The sequence below is a fragment of the Oryx dammah genome, unplaced genomic scaffold, assembly GCF_014754425.2.
Source record: "Oryx dammah isolate SB20612 unplaced genomic scaffold, SCBI_Odam_1.1 HiC_scaffold_21, whole genome shotgun sequence".
NCBI classification, from domain to species: domain Eukaryota; kingdom Metazoa; phylum Chordata; class Mammalia; order Artiodactyla; family Bovidae; genus Oryx; species Oryx dammah.
In genome coordinates this window covers 29,033,963-29,058,047 of record NW_024070205.1, presented here as the reverse complement: position 1 = coordinate 29,058,047, position 24,085 = coordinate 29,033,963, and the positions used below count along the sequence as shown (strand labels likewise).

The window sequence follows — 24,085 nt, the reverse complement described above, 5'->3', positions numbered from 1 at the left end:
TAGTATAGTATAGTATAGTATAGTATAGTATAGTATAGTATAGTATAGTATAGTATAGTATTAGTATAAAGAAAGGGAGTTGCCAGTCAATGACAAAGAATTTGCCCTTCTGGGACAGACTGAGGATCCAGTGAATCAAGAATTCTGTGTCTGTTCATGGAAGTTTTGTCCCTGTTTAAAGTGAAAAGAGCACACCTCATAGAGTGTGGTGGACTTTGGCCTTGGATCTGGGCATGTCATTGAGACCTGGGTGGAATGACAACTTCTTTAAGCCTTATTTTGCTCTTCTGCACAGCGAGGGTGATCATAACTACTCTCCCAAAGAATTAGTGTGAACATTTGATGAGGTTGTATATGTGGAAACACTCTGCAGGCAGGCTGCCCCTTCAGCTATTCCGGTTTCTCCCAGTGGCTGCTGTTGGATTTGTGTGTCCCACGTGCCACTGCCCTTGGGAAACACCGAGCCAAGTATTTCTCTTGCCAGTAACCTCCCCTCAAGTGTTCAGCCTAGTGGGACTTATTATTAGCACGGGTCTGTTTTCTCTGGACCCAGTCCCACAGTCCTTTACCAGGACTCACTATTTCCTTACGGCTGGGTAATACCCCATCAGGCTGGGAAATCGTAGCCTCCGCATGGTGGGCTCTCTGGACAGTTACTCATATCTAGGCATTTTAAATTTGTACCTAACCGGTGAGCACATTTAGAATCTGCATTGGTGTTGACAGGCTGCAGCCTGGCACAGTGTACCTACTTTCTGCTCCTGCTCGCTGGGGATGTGCTCTGGCCCAGAGTGGAAGCTCAGTCTTTTCGATTTTTGCCACCTTGAAACTGGAAGTGGTAACTTGTGCTTATTCATTTCTGATTATTAGTAAGGGTAAACATCTTTTTTCTGTATCGAGTATATTGACCACACTCATATTTTTTCATTTGTGAATTTCCTGTTCATTTCTTTGGCTTGTTTTTCTGTTAGAAGATTTTTTTTCTTGCTGTTTAATTTTTAATAACAGCTTTGATACAGTCACATACCATACAATTCACCTATTTTAAGTGCACAGTTCAGTGGCTTTTAGTTTATTCACAGAGTTGTGCAACTGTCACAACCAGAACATTTTCATCATCCCCAGGAGAAACCTGCCACCCATTAGCAGTCATTCCCCATTTACCTGTCTCCCCCAGCCCAAAGCAACCATTTTCTATCATTATGGATTTGCCTGTTCTAGGCATTTTGTATAAATGGAATCATGCGTCGTAGTCTTTCGTGGCTGGCTTCTTTCACATAGCACAATATTTTCAAGGGTCAATTCAAATTGTAGCACGTATCAGTACTTTCTTATTATCAAATCATTCTCTGCATACCGCATTTTATTTACTTATTCGTTAGTTGATGGACGTTTGGACTGTTGTGACCTCTTTAAAAAATGTATTTTTGACTGTGCTGAGTCTCCCTGGCTGCACGTGGGCTTTCCCTAGCTGCAGCGAGCAGGGGCTGCTCTTCAGGTGCTGTGCAGGCGTCTCGTTGCAGCGGCTTCCCTCATGGCATGTGGGCTTCAGTAGTTGCAGCCCATGGTCTCAGTGGTTGTGCTGCACAGGCCTGGCGGTCCCACAGCATGTGTCATCTTTCTAGACCAGATATTGAACCTGGGTCCCCTGCATTGGCAGGTGCATTCTTGACCTCTGCATGACTAGGGAAGTCCTGTTTTGACCTTTTGACTGTTAGGAATAATGCTGCTGTGAACATTTGTCTACAGGCTTTGTGTAGACATATGTTTTCATTTGATTAAAGTTCTTTATATTTTGGGACTGTTAACCCTTATTTCCCATATAGGCTGTAAATATTTTCCCTCCCAGTTTATATTTGCATTTGGGAAGTTAAGAATATAAGGGTAGAAATGTGAATGAGACAGAACATTTAGGTTTCTGACCTGTCTTTCATGCCCTTAAGAATTAAGTTCAGGTACTGTCACTTTCTCATCATGGTCCCATTAAGTGGCCCCTTGGGACTGACCTGCTTCCTTACATGGCCTTGCAGGTGCTCTGTCTGTCTCTCTCTCTGTGTCTCTATCTGTCTCTTGCCCTGCCTGCCCTCGGACCAGCAACCAGCCAGTGCTTAGGGTGGTTTCCAAGTTTCTCTCAGAAGCTCGCACTTCAAAAGGGGCTGGCTGAAAAACCGCCAGGGTTGCAAGTCATTCGTTAAAAGGCTTCCAGCAGCTTTGCTGATTCATGCTGCTGCAGGTGGTGGGTGGAGGGGGCAGGAGGCCGGCTGTACTGTTTCTTCAGGGCCAGCTTGGGGTGAGCTGCTTCTGATCCTCCCAGGGCTGCTGTCCAAACATCGCTCTCTTCTGGAGCAGCACTCAGCATCTGGATCTGAGGAGCCTAACAGTTTGAAGAAATCCTTGGAAGTAGAGGCACTGAATTCTTGGCCACTTTTTGTCCAGGCCTGTCTTAAGTTTTTGAGGTCTCTGAAAATACTCCTCTAAAATATCCTTACTCTTAGTTTTTCCCAGTCAAGTTTTACCAAATATTAACTTCAGTTTAATCCTATATGGAATAGTGAATGTACAATTTGATGTTGGCTTATATAGGTCATAGATATTAGTATATAGTTCATAGTTGATGTTCATGTCACCTTTCCCTTCTCCAGGGGATCTTCCCAACCCAGGGACTGAACCCACATCACCCACATTGCAGGTGGATTCTTTACCAGCTGAGCCACAAGGGAAGCCCAAGAATCCTGGAGTGGGTAGCCCATCCCTTTTTCAGTGGATCTTCCTGACCCAGGAATCATACTACAGTCTCCTGAGTTGCAGGCGGATTCTTCACCGGCTGAGCTGTCAGGGAAGCCCCAGTATATAGTTCATAGTTGATGTTCATATCCTAAATGGTTCATGTTCCTAGTTGGAAATCTTAAGATTTCCAATGTAAGGAAAGTTTTAGATGAAAAAAAAAACAAAACTGCTAGGTGCTAGGTAAATATGTCATTTTTATTGTCATTCACATGGTATCTGTTATACTTCAAATGCATGCATTTGTAATCTTCAGTCTTATTAATGAAATCATTTACTCAATTATTAAATCTGAACAGTTGAAGGGACCTTCGAAGTCACTAATCTTAATGAGAAAACAAACCCAGAAAAAGTCAGTCACATGAAAATCATGTGTTACATTGAAGTTCAGATACATACATCTACCTCCTAGTAATTATTAATAGTATTCAACTTACTTCTTTCTTTATTTTGGATTCTTGATCTTAACTAGTAACATGGGATGACTAATCCTCCCTTTGTAATTGTCATGTTTTATCTTCTTTCTCAATGAAAGCTGCTTTGCTCCTCCAAAATCATCATGTTCTCTGTAGAAAAGAAGGTGGCTTTTGCTGTCAAGTACAAAGCACCTGTGCCTTGCCTTCTGGTTACTATTGAGTGGAAGAAGTATTGCAGTTTGCAGGGCCTTTTTCTGATCTTTTTTCAGGTTGAAGCTTTATCTGTCATGGGTGCCTGGCTTACTGATGAGATTTTACATCCATTTTTATTTTTATTTTTTTAAATTTTTATTTGGCTGCACCGAGGCTTCGTCGCGGCACACAGGATGTTTAGTTGCAGCATGCAGGTTGTTAGCTGTGGCGTGTGTGATCTAGTTCGCTGACCAGGGATCAAACCTGGGCCCCCTGCATTGGGAACACGGAGTCTTAGCTACTAGACCACCAGGGAAATCCCTGTGTCCATTTTTAGACGATAGGGAAGGGAGGCGAGCGTTGCATTCCCCGCTTTCCTGTTACAGATTGATGTTGCTGGCCTGGGTTTATGTATAATAACAATGATGGCCAACAGCAGCTTTGTGAAGTGGACACTTTTAGTACCATCCCTGTTTCACAGAAAGGAAACTGAGGTGCAGGGATTTAAGTACTCTTGCCCAAGGGACTTAACTAGCTTTGGCTGGATTCCAAGGCAGGAGTTTTAACCGGGTCGGGGGAGCCAGCTCCCTGAAGTCGCGTGCTGAATTGTGTGTGTGACTCCCAGGAGAGGCCTTCAGGGCCGTCGCAGAGTCAGAGGAGTTCATCCGCGTCTGGAAAAGGCCACCAGCTGCTCTTCTAGGGGATTTTCCATTTTGTCCCCTTAAGGAATTTTTGCTCATCAAGTTTTCCCAAGTGACACATTCTTTGTGCAAATTACCATAATGTTCCGTTTCCCTTATGAGAAATTTTTTGCTTTTGAGAAGTTTTCGGTCACCAGGTCTCACAGAAAATATCTGAAAGGTTATGGTTAAGAGAAAGTGAAGAAGCTCTGACTTTGTGGACATTTTCTTTCTCTCTTTTCTTCTTTCTCCCCTCCTTCCCTCTGTGTTTTACTTTCTCAATTTTAATATTTTAATCGATAACATTTACAAATGGTAAAACAGAAAAACCCGGACAGGATGCAACAGTGAAGAGTGTAACTCCTTTCCATCCTTCCCCTGCTGCTGTGAGGAGATCCCGGTTACCAGGTTCTTATACGTTCCTCCAGAGTTGTGGGCATTTTCTTTGAAATGTGAGTAAGAGGTTGGAATTCTTAGCCTGAGATGTGGTGGTGGACAAATAGCATGGCCCAGCTTCTCCCGGGCAGGGTTGGGTACTAAATGGTAAGGGATGCTGAGATACTGAAAGCTTTCAAAGGATGCTGATGTTCAACAGGAGGACTGCTTGCACACGCTGCTCAGAAAGACCCCCAGTGAGTGTGTTGGGTTCTGGGCACCAGTCAGCCTCACTTGGCACCAGCCTGGGGGTGACACTGCCCCATCCCTCACGTCCTGCGGGGCCAGCGCTACAGGGCTTCCTGAGTTGTTTTTCTGCTTCTGCTGTTGCCCTTTCAGCCGCTCCACACTCATGCAGCCAGAGTGACCTTGCAGAAATGTGAGTCTAACTGTGGCCCTCTTGGTTAAATCTGGCATGACTCCCATCAGCTGGGGATGAGGCCGAGTCCTGGCGTGACGGGCGTGGCCTCCAGCCTGTCCCTCCACCTGCATTTCTCACCACTCTCTCTACTCGCTTTCCCTCCACTAATCCTTTGTTCCACCATCAATTCCTCACCTCGGTAAATGACACCACCACTTGGCCAGTTTCTCAGGCTAAAAATTTTGGTGTCATCCTTGACTCCTTTCTTTTCTCACAACCTGCATCTTACTTGGTCAGTCTTTCTGTTGGCGTCACCAAGACATATCCCTAATCCGACTACTTCTCACCTTTCCGCCTACTCCTTGTTGGAGGCCACCTTCCTCTTTGGCTTGTCTTCTGGTGTTCCTGTGTCCATCCACACTTGCCTCCTTGTAGTCACTCTTCTGTTCTCAGCCCCACCACACCCCCAGGGCATACTAGCCTACTTAGAAGAAACTCCAAAGCCTGACTTGCCTCTGAAACCCTGAGTGATCTCAGCCTCTACTGCTGCCAACCTTGGTGCTTCTCATCCTCCTGCTCCCTCCCCCCTTTTCAGGCATTCTGGCCCCTTTGGCCAAGTAACGTCTGTCTCCGGATCTTTGCTTTTGCCCTTCCTTATGTCTGTATTCGCCCCTGGGCTTATGGTGGCATGGCTCGCTCTTCACTTCATCCAGGTCTTTGCTTCAATGTCACCTCCTCAGAGAGCTCCTCCTTGACCCTTTTCTGGTTAATAGCCTCAGCTTTCTTTGGTTTTCTTCACAGCACTGAGTATGTGACATTATGTAGTGTGTGGATTTATTACCTGTCTTCCCCACTAGGCTCTAAGTGGGAATATTGTCCCTAAGGTGAGCACAGAGTAAGCACTCATTAAATGTGTGTGTGATTGTTTAGTCTCTGTTTATATCTGTTTCCTGATTTATGGATGGAGGACCCCAGAGGGGAGTATAGTAAGTATATGGGCAGCTGTATCACACCACAGAGCTTCTGTATTTTAGGGGAGATTTCTCATTCATATGCATAGAACTGTTTCTCAAATACATACTGCTGCTGTTGTGATTAAAAGACTGTGATTAAGAGTTCATTTTTCATAGTGGCTTTATCTGTTAGTTTTTCAGTAGTAAGCACCAAAAGTACAATGATCATTTTGTAAGGGTCCACAGAATACTTTGACCTTGAATCAGTCATATTCCACATGGCCAGGAATCTGTTCTATACCAGGCCTATTCCCCAACTTGATTTGAGAGCAAGGTCTTAGGTGCTGTAAACAGCTGTAAGGAAGAAACAAGAAGTCTGCCCACCCAGCAATGAATATAATTATTTTTAATTAATGTATTTTTAAATTAAAAAATTGTGTTTATTTATTTTTAGCTGTGTTGGGTCTTCATTGCTGCGTGGGCTTTGTCTCTGGTTGTGGGGAGCGGGGGCCACCCTCTAGTAGCAGTGTGCTGCTTCTCATTGCAGTGGCTTCTCGTTGCAGAGCACAGGCTCTAGGGTGTGTGGGCTGCAGTAGTTGCGGCCCCCAGGCCCCAGAGCACAGGCGCAGTAGTTGCGGCTCCCGGGCTCTGGAGCACAGGCGCAGTAGTTGCGGCCCCCGGGCCCTGGAGCACAGGCGCAGTAGTTGTGGCACACAGGCTTAGTTGTTCCACAGCATGTGGGATCTTCCTGGATCAGGGATCAAATACATGTCTCCTGTGTTGGCAGGCGGTTTCTTTACCACTGAGCCACCAGGGAAGCCCAGCAGTGAATTTATTAAACTTTGTAGGAGGAGACATGTACAGGTGTAATTTCAGGCTGTGTCCATGTGCCACCACCCTCAGGGAGTACTGGGCAGAGAATGATAAGACCCCACGCATGTCCCCTATGTTCTGATGTTCTCTTTTTGGTAGCAAGGCCCTTGATCTGCACATACTGGTACAGTGGGTTCTAAACTGGCACAGGTGCTGGGATATAGGACTGCTTTCTGCAGGGTCAGCCAGCGCTTCCTGCCCAGACACGTTCCTAGAGCAGTGGGGTCAGGGAGAAGGGTGTCCACTCCCTCGTCAGAAGCATGGTTAAATCTTAGAGGTCGTGGAAGATACATAGTTTGAAAAGCAACATCAGTGTCACAATTTAATTTTATATTTAGACATTATTTTTAGATTTAAAAATCAGGTTTTTTTTCAGTGTTTTTTTATAACACAAATTCAGCAGAGAAAACAGTACTAAACCTTGGCAGGGTGCATTATATAGAAGGAAGCAGTGATTTTCAGGGTGGGGTCCACTATTCAGTAGAAGATGAAGCATTTGGGGGCTGTGGAGAAGTGCTGAGTCAGGTTTGTGGGTTTATATAAAGTGGAAATTGATTCTAATAGTTTGAGAAACACAAGCTTAATAGAAGAGCTGTATTTGCTGGGCAAGGAGGAAAGTTCCATAGGGCTGGTTTTGTTGATATTTGCTTCTCTGTCACATTGCACTGAAAAGGGACAGGTTGTCACACTGGGTAGGTTGGTGGGGTTGGGCAGGGAGGTTTCACGTTTGCAGGGCTGGCCTGCTGTGAACTTCCGTTTCCTTGGCCCAAGTTTGTGTATGCCAAGTTGTGTCCAGGAGCCACCAGTATTTCTAGAAAATCAGGAATGCTGATCCTTGTCACTGCTCTCAGATGCCTCCAGGCCTCTGGATGGCTGTGTCGTGTCCAGGCCTGTAGCTGGCACAGCAAGTTCTAGGAGCCAGGGGCTGTGGTTCATTTAGATCGGCCTCTGGTGATCGGCCAGTTGTTTCCTGGCTTAATGGCTTCCCTCTGTGCCACAGTTGGAAATCCTGCCTGCAGTTTAGTGCTGATAACCTGGGTAATATTTCATGTTTGACAGGTGCCCATTCGACTCTGAGATAGAATGGTGCTCTGTGGACCCACTCAGAGCTTTGGGCAGGCTGGTCATCTGGAAGCACACTCGGGGTTTACTAGACAGTTGTTCAATATAAAGTGCTTCCCTGACAGAGAAAATCACTCTTACTTGTTCTTATCCAGTACCCTCTCATCTCTTAATGTTAGCTGGGCTCTGGGATTTTTCCAGATTACATTTAGAAGGAGTAATGAGATTATTACAACGTCTAAACAAGGTTCAAGTCACCAAGTACACTTGAGGTGCTCAGCATAAAAAGATAATGTGGAAATCATCTGATGTGGTCTTTGGCCTAAAAATATATGTAGTCTGCATCTGTTTCCTGGTAGCAGTCATTTGCTGAGTGCTTACCACGTGCCAGGCACTGGGCAGGCCCTTTGCTTACCATACCTAATTGGATCCTATAACAAACATGGGAAGTAGTTCCATTGGTTCCAGTATGCAAGAGAAGGTCGTCACTTGCTGGTGTGGTGTGTGGCAGGCCCTGGATTTGGCCCTGCTTGGCTTGACCCCAGAGGTTCTGCTGCCTGCATGGTGCTGAACTGCCTCTTAGGTCCTTATCCTTGGAGGTAGCAGGGTGGAACTTGGTGCCCAGGGTAGCCGTGCTCTTAATTTTGAGGTGATTGGACTGTGCTACACCTGGTGCCATGCTGCTTGGCATGTTGAGGACACTCCATAGATGCTGTTTTGTTGATACTGGGTGGGGGTCTGGGATTCAGGTTTCGTTGAACTGAGTAGCGTGGATTTCCTGACCCAGTGAGAAACCTTCCTCACCTTAGCAGTCTTTTTGCGCATGTTTTGGATCTGAAAGGCAAATGAGATGGATTGTATTTTCTCTGGTGCCGCCGACCCCCTGCACCCCCTGCACTCCTTTCAGCCTTCGAGGCCCTTTCCCCTCCTCAGGGTAGCCCGGGCCAGAGTGGCTGGGGGCACAGTTGGAAATGACCCCGTCTCTGCATGGGACTGAGTGTGGCACCTGTACCTCACTACTTATTACAGATATCGTTAAATGTTGAAAAATGTTCCTTTATAAAAGTATACGAAATGCATGTTTATATAATCTAGGTGAATCCAGATTGCGCCTCCTCCCATCCAGAGAGAACTGTTACCCTGAAATTTTTTGTGAATCATTCCCTTTTCTTTATAGTTTTACCATCTGAATCAGTTATCTCTTCCTGTCAGCCAACCATCTCAATGCTTAGTGGCTTGAACCATCAGCAGTTTTTTGTTTCTTCTTGTTTCATGGGTCGACTGGGCAGTTGTTTTTGTTCCACGAGGTGTTCAGGGTCATTCCTGTGCCAGCATTCAGCCAGTGGCTGGGCTGTCACCCTGGCACTATCAGCAGGGGCCTCTCAGCTCTTCATCATGCACAGCGGTGCCTCCTCCAGAGCCCCTCCGTGTGTTCTCTGTCCCCAGCAGGAGCACCTGGGCATCGGTACAGCAAGGCAACTGGGCTCCAAGCAAGCAAAAAGAATCTTCCAGACCTCCTAAGGGCCAGGCCTGGGACTGGCACAGTGTCACTGCTGGTCAGAGTCACACAGAGCCACCCAGATGCGGCTGGAGTCTCGTGCAGGCATGGCTGGAGGGAGGGGTTGCTGGCCGCTGTCTATGGAGGCTGTGCCCGCTGTGCCTGTGTCCATGTTGCCCATTTGGAACCACGCTGTGTGGCTTCCCCAGGTCCCTCATGTTTTCATTCCCAGATGAATTTCTTGTGAGGGCGGCCAGGGCTCGTGTCCAGCCAGGCTGCGCGTCCTCTGGGGAGCATCCCAGCTCTGATGACACAGTCTGCCCCAACAGTCGGGGCCATTGACCGGGCAGATGGCGATATCACGGAAGCTGCCTGTTTGCAGGCAGGAATTGGTCAGAAATATGAGGGCTTTGGGTTTGGTGGGCTCTGCAGTGTTGTTGTGTGTGAGTTTCCTCTTTCTTGGAAGCAGCTTTAACTGAGGCCCACGTGTAGCGCCCTTGAAGTGAGGTGAAATGAGGAGGAAGGCATGCTGATGCTTGGCAGAGGGCACCACATAGTACGGGTGGGCTGGAGGAGCTGCACTTGATCCTGGTCATGGGCGATGAGAGGTGGGATGGCTGCTGATCTTACTTTGTGTTTAAAGTCTCCTCAGATAGTGCCCCCTCCTCACATGGACTCGGGACTCCGGGCTCCCAGCACACTGCCTGCCCCAGGAGCCCCCAGGTCTCTCTTTGTGCCCCATGCACTCACCTCTCTTTCTGGTCCCCTCTAAGCTTGCTCAGATCCTGATAGGTTCCTTTCACTGTAGAGCAGGGGTCCCCATCCCTTGGGCCACAGACCAGCATCTGTCTGTGGCCTGTTAGGAACTGGGCTGCACAGCAGGAGAGTGACCGGTAGTAAGCAAAGCTCCATCTGTATTTACAGCTGCGTCAGTCACTTGCATCCCCCGCTACACCCCGGCTGTGGAAACATTGTCCTCCTTGAAAACCAGTCCCTGGTGCCAAAATGGTTGGGGCCCACTGCTGTAGACTATGAAAGAGGAGGCGATCGGAGCATTTATTGCATGCTCAGTTCACCTAAGTCTGGAGGTGGGGCGCTGCCTGGTTGTAGCTCAACTCCTCCGAGGGGACGCCCCTCACTGGCTCTGGGCACTGCCTGGGGGAGAAAGGAGCTGTGGGAGCTTTCTTAGGCAGCAGGCTCGAGGAGGTGAGTGGGTGAGCCTGGAAGACTGCCCCTGGGGCTTTGCAATTATGAAACCCACAGTCCTGCTGACAAGTGACACCATTTGGCACTTGGCAAGCCCCTCAGGGGCCAATGACAAGATGGGGCTTGTGAGCATATATGTGTAAGCACTGCTGTCTCTCTGTAGGGATGGTCTTTTTTCTCCTTTTCCCTTCCTGCCTTCCTTCTAGTTCCTCTCCCTGCTTCTCCTGTCTTTCCCTGCTCTCTCCTCTCTTATCCTCTCCTGGTTTCTCTCCCATCCTTTTCTTTATTTGTCAGAAGAGATGATCTTTTAGGACTGTTTCTCTTGTTGGAACAGCTCTGGAGGCTTCAGAGGGATTCCAGAAGGCTTCCGTGTTCTGACACCCACATCTGGGGAGGAGCCCACTTCTGGGCGGGCATGTCTCATCGGAAAGCTGTGGTTAGCTTTGGGTGGAAAACATTACTCAGGGCACACAGCTGCTCCTGTGTGTGGGGGGGGTGGGTGCTGGAGCTACTGGGTCACCGAGCACCCTCTCCTGTGGACCTTAAGGCCTCTGGACATAAGCGCCCCGACCCTATACCCCCCTGCCGTTCGCCATCCCCCACCAGGAGTCCTGGGCTTCGAGCCCCTTCCCCTAGAAGCCTCAGGAAGTGTGATAGCCTGAGGGCTTGTTGTAGCCCTGGACCCAGGGAAGGCTAATAATCACCTGACCTTTAAGCCAGCTGGTCTCTCCACGCTGTTGGCCAGGGGTCTTTTCTCACGTTTATCTTCCTAACAAGTCAGATCGCTTTCCAGCTGGAGGGTTCTGCTTTCAGCTGGCTCCAGCCCAGGGGGATGAGAACAACTCTTTGCCTCTTGTGTGGGGGTGGGAGGCAGGGAACTCATGTTCAGCCAGCACTCCTTTTCTGAGCCTGGGAGGTGCTTCCTCCTGGCTCCTAGTGAAGGTGAGAGAGCCAGGCCCCCAACCAGGAGGGACTGGTTTGGGTCTGATAGGAAAGTTCTGAGGGGATGATTCTGCAGCTCATCGAGGAGGCCTTTGTGGTCCTTCACTCTGCACTTGGGAGGTGTCTTACCTGAGGCTCCCGAGGACAAAGAGGTTGAGCTGGTGATTGGAACTCAGGGGCTGCCCATGCCCACATGCGCACATTTGTCTGCTCGTGTGGCTTTTTCCACAGCAGGGAGAAGACAACTCAGAGGTTGGTTTGGCCCAGGCCTGTCCTTGCCACCCCCCTTTGGTTCCATTTACACCTGCCTGGTATGTACCCCCTTCAGGTCCCTGGCCTAAGTGCCCAGCCTATGTGTTTAGCCCACCGGCTGGACACTGGTTCTTTTCCATGTCTCCAAACTTCTCTGTTTTAGCTTTGACCTGCTCAGGAACAGAGCAGCCAAACTTCTCCCTTGCATCCCTGTAGGTCACTAATGGGAATGAATGGGAACTTTTCCCAGGGATTGAAGACCTTTATGGGGTAGCCCGGGCAGTAGCAGCCTTTGCTCCTGGGGCCGTGGTGTGCCGGCTGGTTTGTTACCCAGCAAGTTGTTCAGCCACCTCAAGTCTGACCTCTCGGCTCCAGAGCTGGCTTCCAGCTCTTCCCTGCTTGTACATAAGAACCTTGGGTCACAGCCATTTCTAATCTCAGTGGTCCAGGAAGCTGTCCCTCTCGCTGGGAAGCTGGGGCCAAAGGACAGTCCTGGGGATGCTAGGGGAAACGAAGGGGGGTTTTCAAGTCTCCGGCAGCAGCAATTCTAAACTTATGACTCAGGGCTGGCACCCTGTGGCACGTGGCCTGTTTTCACTTTCGGGCCCCCCTTACTTGATGGAGCCCTGCCCACCTACCTGGTGACTTGTCCCAGTTCAGCAAATACACCCCTCCACTTTTGATAAGTTTCCAGACACTGTGGAGTGGGTGGGCTGTGCCTCCTGCAAAGCTGATGGATCTGTGCCGGCTGAGCCACGTGCAAGGGGCGTGGCTGTCACCATGTCTCATCACAGCCAGACAGCCATACATGGTCACTGTGGCTGCAGAGCTGCAGCGTGGTGACTCAGCCCCGAGAGGCTGACGCAATGGGGGGAAACCCGGAGCCAGAGTGTGGTTGCTGAAACCGGGAGGCTGAGAGCCACCCCCTCACCCCACCGCCCCACCCCAGGGTCACCCTCGCCTGCCCAGGAACCACCTAGGGCAGCTCTGAGCAGACCCAGGTCTCAGAGCAGAGGTTCCAGAAGAGCTGGAAGAGAAACCACTGCCTCCTAATCAGATGCCAGGCCAGGGTGTGACAGCCCAGCCTTGTTGGGTCTGTGTGATGTGGTCACGGGAGTGGGCGTGGACATTTACTTGGAAATTGATTCTTTCTTGAAAGGAGAGCCTGCCTGCTTCTTTTCCTTAGAAAATACCGATCTTGAGAAGGACCCAGGTGTGGTATTGAGGGGAGGGGAGAGCCATTTTAGATTCTTATTCAGTCATGGCTTGTGCAGTTCAGGGTGATTTGGTCCCAGGCCATGCAGTTTTTGTGAGCATTTTTGCTTGAGATAGTTGTGAAATTTCCAGGCAGTAACTAAGCAAGGCCTTTGACAGAGAAACTTCAGCCAGGCCAGCAGCTCTTGGGCTAGGATCAGAGTTCATTCTTTCTCGAGGGACAACCTAGAGAGGTTTCCAGAGGTGGAGAACTCACCAACTTTATGTAATTCACCGAGCCCATGAAGTGGGGAAGAGCAGGAATCACAGCTCCTCACCCCCAAAGGCCAGGTTTGCCGTGAACAAGGGGACTTGCACAGAGCCCTGTGGGTGCTGCAGGAGAGGGGCCCGTCCTGAAATGCTGGCCCCTGGAACATCTGCCTTCCCAAGGGCATGTTTCCCGTGTGCACTTCACACGGAGTAAAGTGAAAATAAAACAGGTTTTCATGGAGCCCAGTACATCCAGTTGAAAGATCTGTTGTTTATTCTAAGATTCTGTCATGCATTCTGTTTGTAAAAAAATGTTAAGCAACTTTAAAAAAAAAAAAAAAAAGTACTGACAGTAATCAGTGTTTTGTGTTTACTTGGTTTTTGACTTTTTAGTATCATTTACCTGCTGAGACATGAAGGTGACTGTTTCGTGTTGGCCCCTTCATGCTTTTTGGGTTTTGCACCTTTCCTGACCAGTCATTCTAAGAGTCTAGAAGCCAGCCTCTGGTTGGTCTGGGCCTGCAGAGGCACGTGGCCTTTGTGGACTTGGTTCCATCCTCCCTGGCCCCCTGCTTCTTGTCCGAGGGTGTCGGGATCGCTGGTGGGGCCGGTTGGCGTCCTTCCTTGTGGTAACGTGGAAGCCTGTGGCTTTCCCCAGCCATGGATTTTCCCCAGCACAGCCAGCACGTCTTGGAGCAGCTGAACCAGCAGCGACAACTGGGACTTTTGTGCGACTGCACTTTTGTGGTGGACGGCGTTGACTTTAAGGCTCATAAAGCAGTGCTGGCAGCCTGCAGCGAATACTTCAAGATGCTCTTCGTGGACCAGAAGGATGTGGTGCACCTGGACATCAGTAACGCGGCAGGTACCCTGCTGGGTCCAGGGCCGAGCTTGTGGTGGGCCCCGTGCCACACACGGCCCTCCTTGAGCAGCACCTTCCAGCTGTGGGGGATGGGGGGTGGGTGCCAGACTTCCCACACAGGACTCGGCCATAAGTGCGTGAGTATCAAGTTCTTACCGTGATTGAAGGGCCTCTTTTGACTGGGAGCGGGGTGGTAAGGGGAGAGTGGCAGGAAGGCCTCCTGATAAGCTTTAGGACGAGTGAACACAGGACAGGCTCATCTGAAGGGGCAGAGAGCAGGAGGGCTCTGAGCCCCTGGTCCCTTTCCATTGCTGAGTCAATCTTTGACCCACTATCCCAGTGCCTTGATGGCAGTGGCAAGGTTTGGGTTCTGGAGGAGGAGTGTCAGGAAGGTCTTGGGATTGAAGAAGGAGCTAACTGGTCTTAGGTTCAGATTCTTAACCCAGAATGACGTGCCATGCTGCCAGAAGTTTGGCCAAAGTGTTGTTTCCCCATTTTACAGATGTGGAAACTGAGGCCCAGAGAGGTCAGGTGACTGGCCTGGACGTCAGAGGGTTGGTGGTAGAGCCCTGATGAAAGCCAGTGGTGATAAAGCGCAGTGGCTGGGTGGAGGGTGCTCAGAGTGGCCGTTCATACCCTCTGCCTTCTGTGGGTGTGCTTCTTTTCGGAGCCTGCCTCTCCACTGGCACAGGAGATGGGGGAAATGGTGGCCTGCTACTGCCACTCTGCTTTTTACAAATCCCTCGATCCTGCCATGGAGTGGAGCCACTGGACAGGGTGCTGGTACCAGGTCTTGAGATGGTATCATGACGGATGTCTATGTCCTTGGCAGGCCTGGGGCAGGTGCTGGAGTTTATGTACACAGCCAAGCTGAGCCTGAGCTCTGAGAATGTGGACGATGTGCTGGCCGTGGCCAGCTTCCTGCAGATGCAGGACATCATCACGGCCTGTCATGCCCTCAAGTCACTGGCTGAGCCGGCTGCCAGCCCTGGGGAGAATATGGAGGCCTCAGCCGCGGAAGGTAAGCTTCTTGGCAGGCTGTTCCTGAGCAGGTGGCTCTTGAAGAGAGCTCTGCCCCTGCCTCTGGGTCAGCGTCATATGGCTTCGCCTGCGTTGTGGGGAGCTTGTGGGGAGGAGCTGCAGCGAAGTCTGAGAATGCCTCTCAGAGGGGCCCTTCTGCCCTCCCTTCCTGAAGGCACTGGGCAGCTATGCCTGGCTCAGGGCCTTTACACCAGAATCCACTCCTCCAGCAGGCTCCCCCCACCTCCTCATGGTCCTCTAGCTCCTCAGGAAAGCCCCCAAGGCCCCATGTGGGCCAGAGTCCTCCTGACACACTTTGAGAAAAGCACACTCCTCTGCACGTAAGCAGCAGTCTCTAGCACCATTTCATGTGTGAGGTCTGTCTCCCTGACCAGTCTGCCAGTCCCATGGCTGTTACATCCCAGGCCTAGCTGGCAGTCTTGGCATGATGTTGGTACCTGTGAAGAGTCTGTTGAGTGAGCCAACCGACAAACCACTACTTAGGTATATCCCAAGGGAGGGTCTGGAAGAGCCAGCGAGTTCTGGGCCACTTCACCCCTCCCAGTGGTGGGCACTTGATGGGAAATGGCAGGTCTGTCCTCTTCCATCTCCAGTGGGTGACAAGAGAGCCAAAGAGGAGAAGGCTGCTGCCACTGCGCTGAGCGAGCTGGACCCAGCCAGGAGCAGTCCGCCCGCGGGCCCAAGCCGGGAGCCCAAGGAGGAGCGAGGTGGCCAGGCCGAGAGCACGGGCAGCGGTGAGTTGCCATGCTGAGGATCTGGCTGACTGGCTGTCACCTGCCTGTGGGCTCCAGCACCACAAGTGGCTTCCTCGGGAGGCTCTTGGTGAGGGGACACAGGCAGCTGCATCCCTTGAGCTCAAGCTCCCCAGAACAAACTGTTGGTTTTTCTGGGGCATCTGTTAAAGCCAGAGCAGAGACTCAAACGGCCTGAGCTGAGATGTGCCGGCCGCCCCCAACCCTCGGGCCACAGCCACTTCCAGAGGCCTAGTCCAGGAGACCCATCCAGCCCTTGGACAGAGGGCCCCAATCCAGCCCTGGATGCCCCCACCCCCACCGCAGGTGCAGAGCAGACGGAGAAGGCAGATGCTCCCCGGGAGCCTGTGGAGCTCAAGCCGGACCCCACGAGTGGCATGGCTGCTGCTGAGGCCGAGGCTGCCTTGTCAGAGAGCTCAGAGCAAGGTACCTTCCACTGGCTAGGCTGGCCCTCACTTAGGTCAGCGTCCCCCACTCTTCCTGCCACAGCTGATCTCACTCTGAGTCACTCTTTCACATCAGCTTTTGGGCCAACATCATCTTTTCTCATTCCTGAACTTTGATGTCAGTTTCTTGGTTGTATATCCTATATCCTGGCCCTGCTTCCTTTTAGCACAGAAGTATGGCTGTCGCAGTACTGGCCCGGCTGTTTCTCCCAGAGCTGAGCACCATGGGGGAGCTTTGCTGCCCCTGGCACCCACCCCTGCCCCTGCCCCCAGTGCTTGTTGGCTGACAGCATCCTTCCCACCTGGGTCGCCAGCTTGGGGACCTGGTGGACCAAGGCCCATCTGTAACCTTCAGGTACCACTGTCCGGGTCATCGGTCTCCCTAGGCTTCCTCCAGCCACCCTGCGGCTTCCAGACCCTGCCAGGCACTTGCGAGGCGCCCACGCAGAGATGAGCCCGCCCCGAGCCTCACTTGACACCCACCCCCCACCGCCCAACCCCCAAGATGCCTCAGTGCCTGCCCTTCTCCTGGCAGAAATGGAGGTAGAGCCGGCCAGGAAGGGAGAAGAGCGAGAGGAGGAGGAGGGCGCCGCGCCGGCGGTGGTCAAGGAAGAGGGGCCGCCACTGGAGAAGGGCGAGGCCCCGGAGGAGAGTGAGGAGTCAGCCAGCACGGACTCGGGCCAGGAGCTCGGCGCTGAGGCCCGAGGCCTGCGCTCGGGCACCTACGGCGACCGCACGGAGTCCAAGGCCTACGGCTCGGTCATACACAAGTGCGAGGTGCGTGGTGGGTGGTGGCGGCCCGGCCTCGGGCCCGCCCGGCTCCGCCGCTGACCCCACCCCCTGCACCCGCAGGACTGTGGGAAGGAGTTCACGCACACCGGGAACTTCAAGCGGCACATCCGCATCCACACCGGTGAGAAGCCGTTCTCGTGCCGGGAGTGCAGCAAGGCCTTCTCCGACCCGGCTGCCTGCAAGGCCCACGAGAAGACGCACAGGTAGGCCCCGGGGCCGCCCCCTTCCTCCGCCTGACTCACCCTGGATCCCCGCCGAGCGCCCCTCCGCGACCCTCCTCCTCCGCGCTCTACCGCCAGCCCGCTGAAGCCCTACGGCTGTGAGGAGTGCGGCAAGAGCTACCGGCTCATCAGCCTGCTGAACCTGCACAAGAAGCGGCACTCGGGCGAGGCGCGCTACCGCTGCGAGGACTGTGGCAAGCTCTTCACCACGTCGGGCAACCTCAAGCGGCACCAGCTGGTGCACAGCGGCGAGAAGCCCTACCAGTGCGACTACTGCGGCCGCTCCTTCTCTGACCCCACGTCGAAGATGCGCCACCTGGAGACGCACGACACAGACAAGGAGCACAAGTGCCCGCACTGCGACAAGAAGTTCAACCAGGTGTGGGCGGGGGGTGCGGCGCAGGGGAGGCTGGGGAAGAACCTGGGAGGGCAGATCCGGAGGGCATTTGCCTTCTTCCACCGGACTGGAGGAAGGGTAGAACCCCCGCAGGGCCCCCAGGGAGGGCCAAGACCAGAGGTTCCAGGGAGGGAGGGGCTGGCCCTCTGACCCCCTGTCTGGGTACAGGTGGGGAATCTGAAGGCCCACCTGAAGATCCACATTGCCGACGGGCCCCTCAAGTGCCGGGAGTGTGGAAAGCAGTTCACCACCTCAGGTAGGGCCTGGCTGGCCCCCGCCCCCCACCCCACAGCGCCTCCGTGCCCCCCACCCGCACCCCCTGCCAAGCCTTCCCTTGGTCTTGCCACAGGGAACCTGAAGCGGCATCTGCGGATCCACAGCGGGGAGAAACCCTACGTGTGCGTCCACTGCCAGCGGCAGTTCGCTGACCCCGGCGCCCTGCAGCGGCACGTTCGCATTCACACGGGTGGGTGGGTGAGCCTCGCGGGGGTGACGCGGGGACACGGAAGGAAGGGAGGTACTGACATCTTGTCCCGGCTCCTGCCTGCGTCCCCAGGTGAGAAGCCATGCCAGTGCGTGATGTGCGGCAAAGCCTTCACCCAGGCCAGCTCTCTAATTGCCCATGTGCGCCAGCACACCGGGGAGAAGCCCTACGTCTGTGAGCGCTGCGGCAAGAGGTGCTGCCCTTACCCCCACCCCACCCCCCGCCCCCAATCCAGGCCCGGTGGCGTCCCAGCACTGGGTGGGCGGAGAGGGTCAGACAGAGCACAAGCCTGCTCTGTCCAGTCCGCTCAGGAGCCGGTCACACGGCTGTCCACAGCAGGTTCCCAAGTCCTCTTCCATCTCAGCCCTGCCTTATCCTGGGCGGTTCAGTGCAAAAGCCCCTTCCTCTGGCCCTGCAGATTCGTCCAGTCCAGCCAGTTGGCCAATCATATCCGCCACCATGATAATATCCGCCCCCATAAGTGTAGTGTGTGCAGCAAGGCCTTCGTGAATGTGGGGGACCTGTCTAAGCACATCATTATCCACACTGGTGAGTGTGTGCCCACCTTTGTCCCAGGCCCTGACCCCGGGCCGGGTGGTGAGGGGGGTAGGGGTGGGAGACACCCTGGACCCCAGCCTTGGGAGCTGACACTTGATGCAGGCTGCCTCCAAAGCAGTTTAACTCCCAGGAGGGCCCCACTTTCTCAGACCTTCTAGAAGGGCCATCTGTGCCTCAAGTGGCCACCCCAAAGCATTTCCTGCTGCAAAGACAGGGCTGCAGGGGAAGCTGGAGGCCACTGAGGTCCTCCCCCCCTGCACCCTCCCCCCAATGGCAGGAGAGAACCTTGCCTCCCCCCCCAGGAGAGAAGCCCTACCTGTGTGACAAGTGTGGTCGCGGTTTCAACCGGGTGGACAACCTTCGGTCCCATGTGAAGACTGTGCACCAGGGCAAGGCCGGCATCAAAATCCTGGAGCCAGAGGAGGGTGGTGAGGTCAGTGTGGTCACTGTCGATGACATGGTCACGCTGGCCACCGAGGCACTGGCAGCAACGGCTGTCACACAGCTCACAGGTGTGGACATCACTCAGCTCCCAGGGCAGCAAGGGGTGGTCACAGTAGGGCTGCCTCTGGGGCATCTGCAGAGGAGCAGGTGACTGGTCTCAGGCCTTGCTGATTCCGCCCACAGTGGTGCCAGTAGGGGCCGCAGTGACTGCCGATGAGACTGAAGTCCTTAAAGCTGAGATCAGCAAAGCTGTGAAGCAAGTGCAGGAAGAAGGTGAGAGGGGAGCAGAGCTGCCTTCAGGGAAGGTGGTGGGCCCAAGGGCCCTTCCTGTTGTGACCGCACCCCTACCTTCCACAGATCCCAACACCCACATCCTCTATGCCTGTGATTCCTGCGGGGATAAGTTCCTGGACGCCAACAGCCTGGCCCAGCACGTGCGGATCCACACAGCCCAGGCACTGGTCATGTTCCAGACAGATGCGGACTTCTACCAGCAGTATGGGCCGGGCAGCACGTGGCCGGCTGGGCAGGTGCTGCAGGCCGGGGAGCTGGTTTTCCGTCCTCGGGACGGGGCCGATGGGCAGCCTGCCCTGGCAGAGACACCCCCCACAGCCCCTGAATGTCCACCGTCTGCTGAGTGAGCAGGCACCCCTCCTCCTATTTAAGGATGGATGGCACCCTAGGACTCGGAAGGGTGACCCCATTCCCTAGAGAGAATAAATCTGATTATTTTCTAATGCTGCCTGTAGCTCCCTGTGGGGGTGGGGTGGGGAGCTGGCAGCTCTAGCTGATACCACAGAAGGGCTGCTCCGCTCAGCCACCAGCCAGCGGAGCTTTCTTCTTGGGAAGGCCAGGCTATCCCTTTGCAGGCAGCCCCAAGACCTGTCTAGAAGGAGGCTGACTCCTTCGCCTGAGTTGGGATGTGGGCAGCACACCAGAGACACTGTGGCTACACGAGCCCCATTCCCTCATCTGGTCCTCTTTGGAGGCTGCTCACTTGCTAAACCTGAGGATTGGACCTTCCCTCTCTGCCGTGAACACAGCTGTGACCCTGCTCCCCTCTGCTCAGGTGTTGGGAGCTGGGCCCAAAGGGCTTGGCCACACTGCTTACCAGGATCCAGAGCACCTGTGCAGGGCCCAGTTTGAGGGCTCATCCAGCCAGAGCAGCAAGGTAGGCAGAGCACCAGACCAGACAGGCCACAGGCCTGGTTCTGTTGGGCTTAAGGAAGCCAGAGAGCGCCACACTTCATGGTAACTCTTGGCTGCAAGATCAAGGCCAGGCCAGCGTCATCTTCTGGGAACATTTACTTGCCCTCAATCAGTGGAATCTCTAAGGTGAGGGGCTGGAGGGACAGGAGTGAGCAGCCAGGAGCTCTGGTGGGGAGGTGGGCGGTGCAGCAGCGGGGGTGGAGAAGCAGGGGCTCCCGAGACGCCGTCTCTGCTGCCTTTCCATACGGCTCGTCCCCAACAGCTGTAATTCCTCACTCAGAGATGGCCCCATCCAGCACTGGAGTCCAGGGATACTGCAAGTGAGACCAGTCTGTGTTCCGTCCCTCCTTGCCCAACTCCTCGTCTTGTGGTGGGTCCAGCTGTTCGGAGGCAGCTGCTGCAGGGCCAGCCTGCACCTTATCCAGAGGAGGAAGGGATGAGACCCCAAAGCTTAATATGTTTGAGTTTGACTGGGCAGTGGCTCTATTCTTTATCAAATTTGAAGTGCCTTCAACATTACCCAGAAACCAGTTGGGACCTTGAAGTGTCACATTACCACCACAGCAGTGAAAAGGTGGTTCAGGTCGTAGTCTGTGATGAAAATTTTTTTGTACAAGATAAAATGATCCTTGGGGAGGATTAGTGGCAGAAAGGAGATGGGTTGTATATACAGACTTAGGGGACTGAAAGCAAACATGGGGTGAGGGCTTACTGTTCCTAGAGGCCAAGGACCCCTGGTCCTCCCATCCAAGTGAAAATCACATCCACACTTGACATGTTTTGTATTTTTTAATAAAGTTTGTAATCCAATGGACACACAAAACAAAACTGCGCTGAGAAAAACAGTTTCATAAATTAATAAGTGTTAGGAAGTTGAGGGAGAGGTCAAGGTCACAGGAAGAAGGGAAGCCAGTCTTTTTCTGTGTGTGACACTTCCAAATTGTGGGGGCAGGGCCCGTGCTATAACGAAGCGCACTTATACAAATGAGTGACAATACAAAGTCTGAGTATGAAAATAAGATTTTCTCTGAAAACACATTTTTGGCACAGATTAAAAAAAATGTATGTCAGGGAATTTGATTTTTAAGTCAGTATTATATATATTTATATATATTATATATTTATATATACACACATCCCAAGTTCTGCATATTCCACTAGGAGAGAAAATCCTTCCGTTTGCTCTTTTTGATTGTAAACTGTACATCCTGGGTGAATCAAAGATGGTGGTGGCAGAATTAAGAGAGGTGACATCCAAATGAGCAAGGGGAAGGGAGGAGTGGGGACCAAACAACTCAATGAAATGTTCCTTGACCCCAAGGTTTCAGCAGATGTTTGAAGTCCTGTGTGAGTCTGTGATGTGTGTTCACGTACACCAAGACATCCAGAGTGTCACAGCCTGTCTTCACTGTGCAAAAGTCCAAGTCACTAATTTAGTGCAAAGGCAGTTCTGTTTTGTTTCTTAAAAACAAAAACAACAAAAAAATCCCACTGCCCTGTTCCTTTTCTCCAAAAAGAGGAGAGAGAAACCCAGCCTCAAGGTGTCTGCAAGTCCATTGGTTGGTGGTCTGTCCTTGGGCTAAACGTCATGTAAACATACAAGTAGCAGCACCACTGCCCAGAGGGATCTGTCCGACTGAGCTGGGCGGGCGGGCAGGAGGGTGAGGCTGGCCGTCTGGCAGTGGAGTCTGTCCCCTTGGGCGGCTTCTTCCTCCGCTCGGCTGGGTTGTCTGTGTGTGATTTCTGCTGCAGAGCCTCAGGAAGATACACTGAGTGGTGGCCACTCAGTGGCTCACACAGAAGCGATGACGATCATGAGGTGGGGAGAGATGCTGGAGATGCTGGCCAAGAGGTCAGGGGCCAGCCGGGACAGGTGACTCTCGGAGAACTCGCAGGGCGGGAAGATCTGCAGTACGTAGGCAGGCTGGAGTGGGGACGAGAGAGAGAGCTGGGACCCCCGGCTTCACGTCACCCAGCCACTACCTCTCCCTCAAACTCCCAACTGGGGGGCCCTGAAGGCCCAACACACTGAGCCAGGCTGAGTCAAGTTCCCAACCAGCTAAGGTCTCTTGAGGCTTTCAGAAGAAAACTAGGTATCAGAAAACAAACGAACTGACTGCCTCCCCGGGACCCTCTTTTCAATCATTAAGCTCAAGAAAAACCTGCCGTCTCAGCTGCCCACTGTCTCCCAGATGGGCAAACGGCAGTCCTCCCCATACATGCCCATCCCCAGCTGGCCTCCTCTGTCCAGAATGCCTTCGTCCAGCTCCTCTGCAAACTGTCCTGGACTCCTCTACTTGGCACTGGCAGGTTAGTCAAACTGCCCAACCAACACTACCCACAACCCCCACCCCCACAGGTGTGCGCGTGCCAAGGCAGGATGCTGGGCTGACCTGATTGGAGCCGGGGTTGGGAACATTGATGATCCCTGCCGCCTGCTTGGCCTGCAGATATGTGATGAAGGCAGCCTTGAGCGACTCTGTTTGGCTCACGACATCCTCTTGGTCGCGGCCACAGGGCAGAGCCAGCAGCAGACAGTAATCTGTCTCCACCTGGGGGAGAGAGAGCTGTCAGTGATCAGAGGCCACCTCACAAAAGAAGGTCAGAGACCAAAAAGACGACTCTCCAACCCAGGGGATTTGGCTTCTAAATCCACAAAAAACCCTACTACTGAGATGACCTTGAGGTCCAGCCATATACTTGTTGAATAAAAAGAGCCTCATCTCTGGGTCTAGAGGAACTTTACACTCCTAGTGGAGACAGAACACACCCTTCATCATCCACTCCAAGAATCCCATTACTGCATTCCAAAAAAAGCCAAGGAGACAGTGGGGGCCACCCATGGCCTCCCTTCTTGGTGGGACAGTGGCTCACCTGGCCCTGAGCCTTACCGTCATTCTTCGGGCAACCCCTTCCAGCTGTGAGGCCTCCAGCCGCATCCTCTGGGCAATCCGCAGGGGGGGCCCTCCTTCAGAGAGGGGCAGGGACCGATGGGCCAGGACGTTGTTGCCAGAGACGAAGTGGAGCTGCACAGCAGCTGTGTCGTTCTTGAGGGCCAGGAGGCCCTGCCACACAATGGGGTACTTCTGTTCGCAGGGAAACAAAGAACAGTGAGCTCATGGCTGGAGAATGAGGCCATGGTGGTCATGGCCCTGAGGAGAAGGTACTGATCTAAGTGGGGATCTCAGGACAGTGAACACAACGAAAAGCTTGGAGGGTGGTAGAGGAGGCCCTGTCCAGGCTTACCTTCAGAAGCTGCACCATATCCACAGGCCTCTGGGAAGTCAAGTGTGGAGAGGAATCTTGTTTGGGGGTGGGTGGGGCTTCAGTATGGGGCAGAGCCAGTCCCGGAGGGGTGCTGGGGCCTGAGGAGGTGGGGACAAACAGCGGCTGCTTTGGGGCAGCCTGAGCAGGAAGAGGAGTCGGGAGGTCAGGCTTCAAGGAGACACACACAGGGGAGGGATAGGAAGTCTGGCTCGTCTCTGCCTGCGCCCTCTGGACCTGGGTGTGAGGCTCAGCCGGCCTGTTGGCAGAGACGTTAGGGAGGCGCGGCTGCTCGACTCCTGTCTGGGTGCCCTTGGCTTCCTGGGACACCGGAGGCATCTTGCTGCTTGGAGGCTGGCTGAGCTGGGAGGGCTGTGCAGGCTGGGCCGGCTGTGAGGACTGCACAGGCTGGAGGGGCTGTGCAGGCTGAGCAGGCTGTAAGGGCTCGCCTTCAGGGGGGCCCTGGAGTTGGGTGCGAAGAAAAAGGAAGAGTCAAT

General features: G+C 53.0%; 2 protein-coding genes across 4 annotated transcripts in view; one reads left to right on the top strand and one right to left on the bottom strand.

Annotated features, from left to right (window-relative positions):
• ZBTB17 (zinc finger and BTB domain containing 17) overlaps positions 1 to 19,852 on the top strand; it is a 28,399-nt gene extending 8,547 nt beyond the window's left edge. The window contains exons 3-16 of the mRNA XM_040264021.1: positions 13,777 to 13,983; positions 14,813 to 15,001; positions 15,615 to 15,755; positions 16,080 to 16,199; positions 16,755 to 16,996; positions 17,072 to 17,214; positions 17,311 to 17,611; positions 17,798 to 17,885; positions 17,979 to 18,095; positions 18,186 to 18,306; positions 18,532 to 18,662; positions 18,974 to 19,183; positions 19,299 to 19,388; positions 19,473 to 19,852. Of these exons, the coding sequence (XP_040119955.1) occupies positions 13,779 to 13,983; positions 14,813 to 15,001; positions 15,615 to 15,755; positions 16,080 to 16,199; positions 16,755 to 16,996; positions 17,072 to 17,214; positions 17,311 to 17,611; positions 17,798 to 17,885; positions 17,979 to 18,095; positions 18,186 to 18,306; positions 18,532 to 18,662; positions 18,974 to 19,183; positions 19,299 to 19,388; positions 19,473 to 19,756 (2,382 nt within the window). The 5' untranslated portion in view covers positions 13,777 to 13,778 and the 3' untranslated portion in view covers positions 19,757 to 19,852. The remainder of the gene's footprint in view (positions 1 to 13,776; positions 13,984 to 14,812; positions 15,002 to 15,614; positions 15,756 to 16,079; positions 16,200 to 16,754; positions 16,997 to 17,071; positions 17,215 to 17,310; positions 17,612 to 17,797; positions 17,886 to 17,978; positions 18,096 to 18,185; positions 18,307 to 18,531; positions 18,663 to 18,973; positions 19,184 to 19,298; positions 19,389 to 19,472) is intronic.
• A 1,248-nt stretch (positions 19,853 to 21,100) lies between these two features.
• SPEN (spen family transcriptional repressor) overlaps positions 21,101 to 24,085 on the bottom strand; it is an 89,216-nt gene continuing 86,231 nt past the window's right edge. For all 3 annotated transcript variants that reach the window (XM_040264017.1, XM_040264018.1, XM_040264020.1), the window contains 4 exons: positions 23,571 to 24,050; positions 23,216 to 23,410; positions 22,718 to 22,876; positions 21,101 to 22,248 (listed from right to left, as the gene is read on the bottom strand). In XM_040264017.1, the coding sequence (XP_040119951.1) occupies positions 22,117 to 22,248; positions 22,718 to 22,876; positions 23,216 to 23,410; positions 23,571 to 24,050 (966 nt within the window). In that variant the 3' untranslated portion in view covers positions 21,101 to 22,116. The remainder of the gene's footprint in view (positions 22,249 to 22,717; positions 22,877 to 23,215; positions 23,411 to 23,570; positions 24,051 to 24,085) is intronic.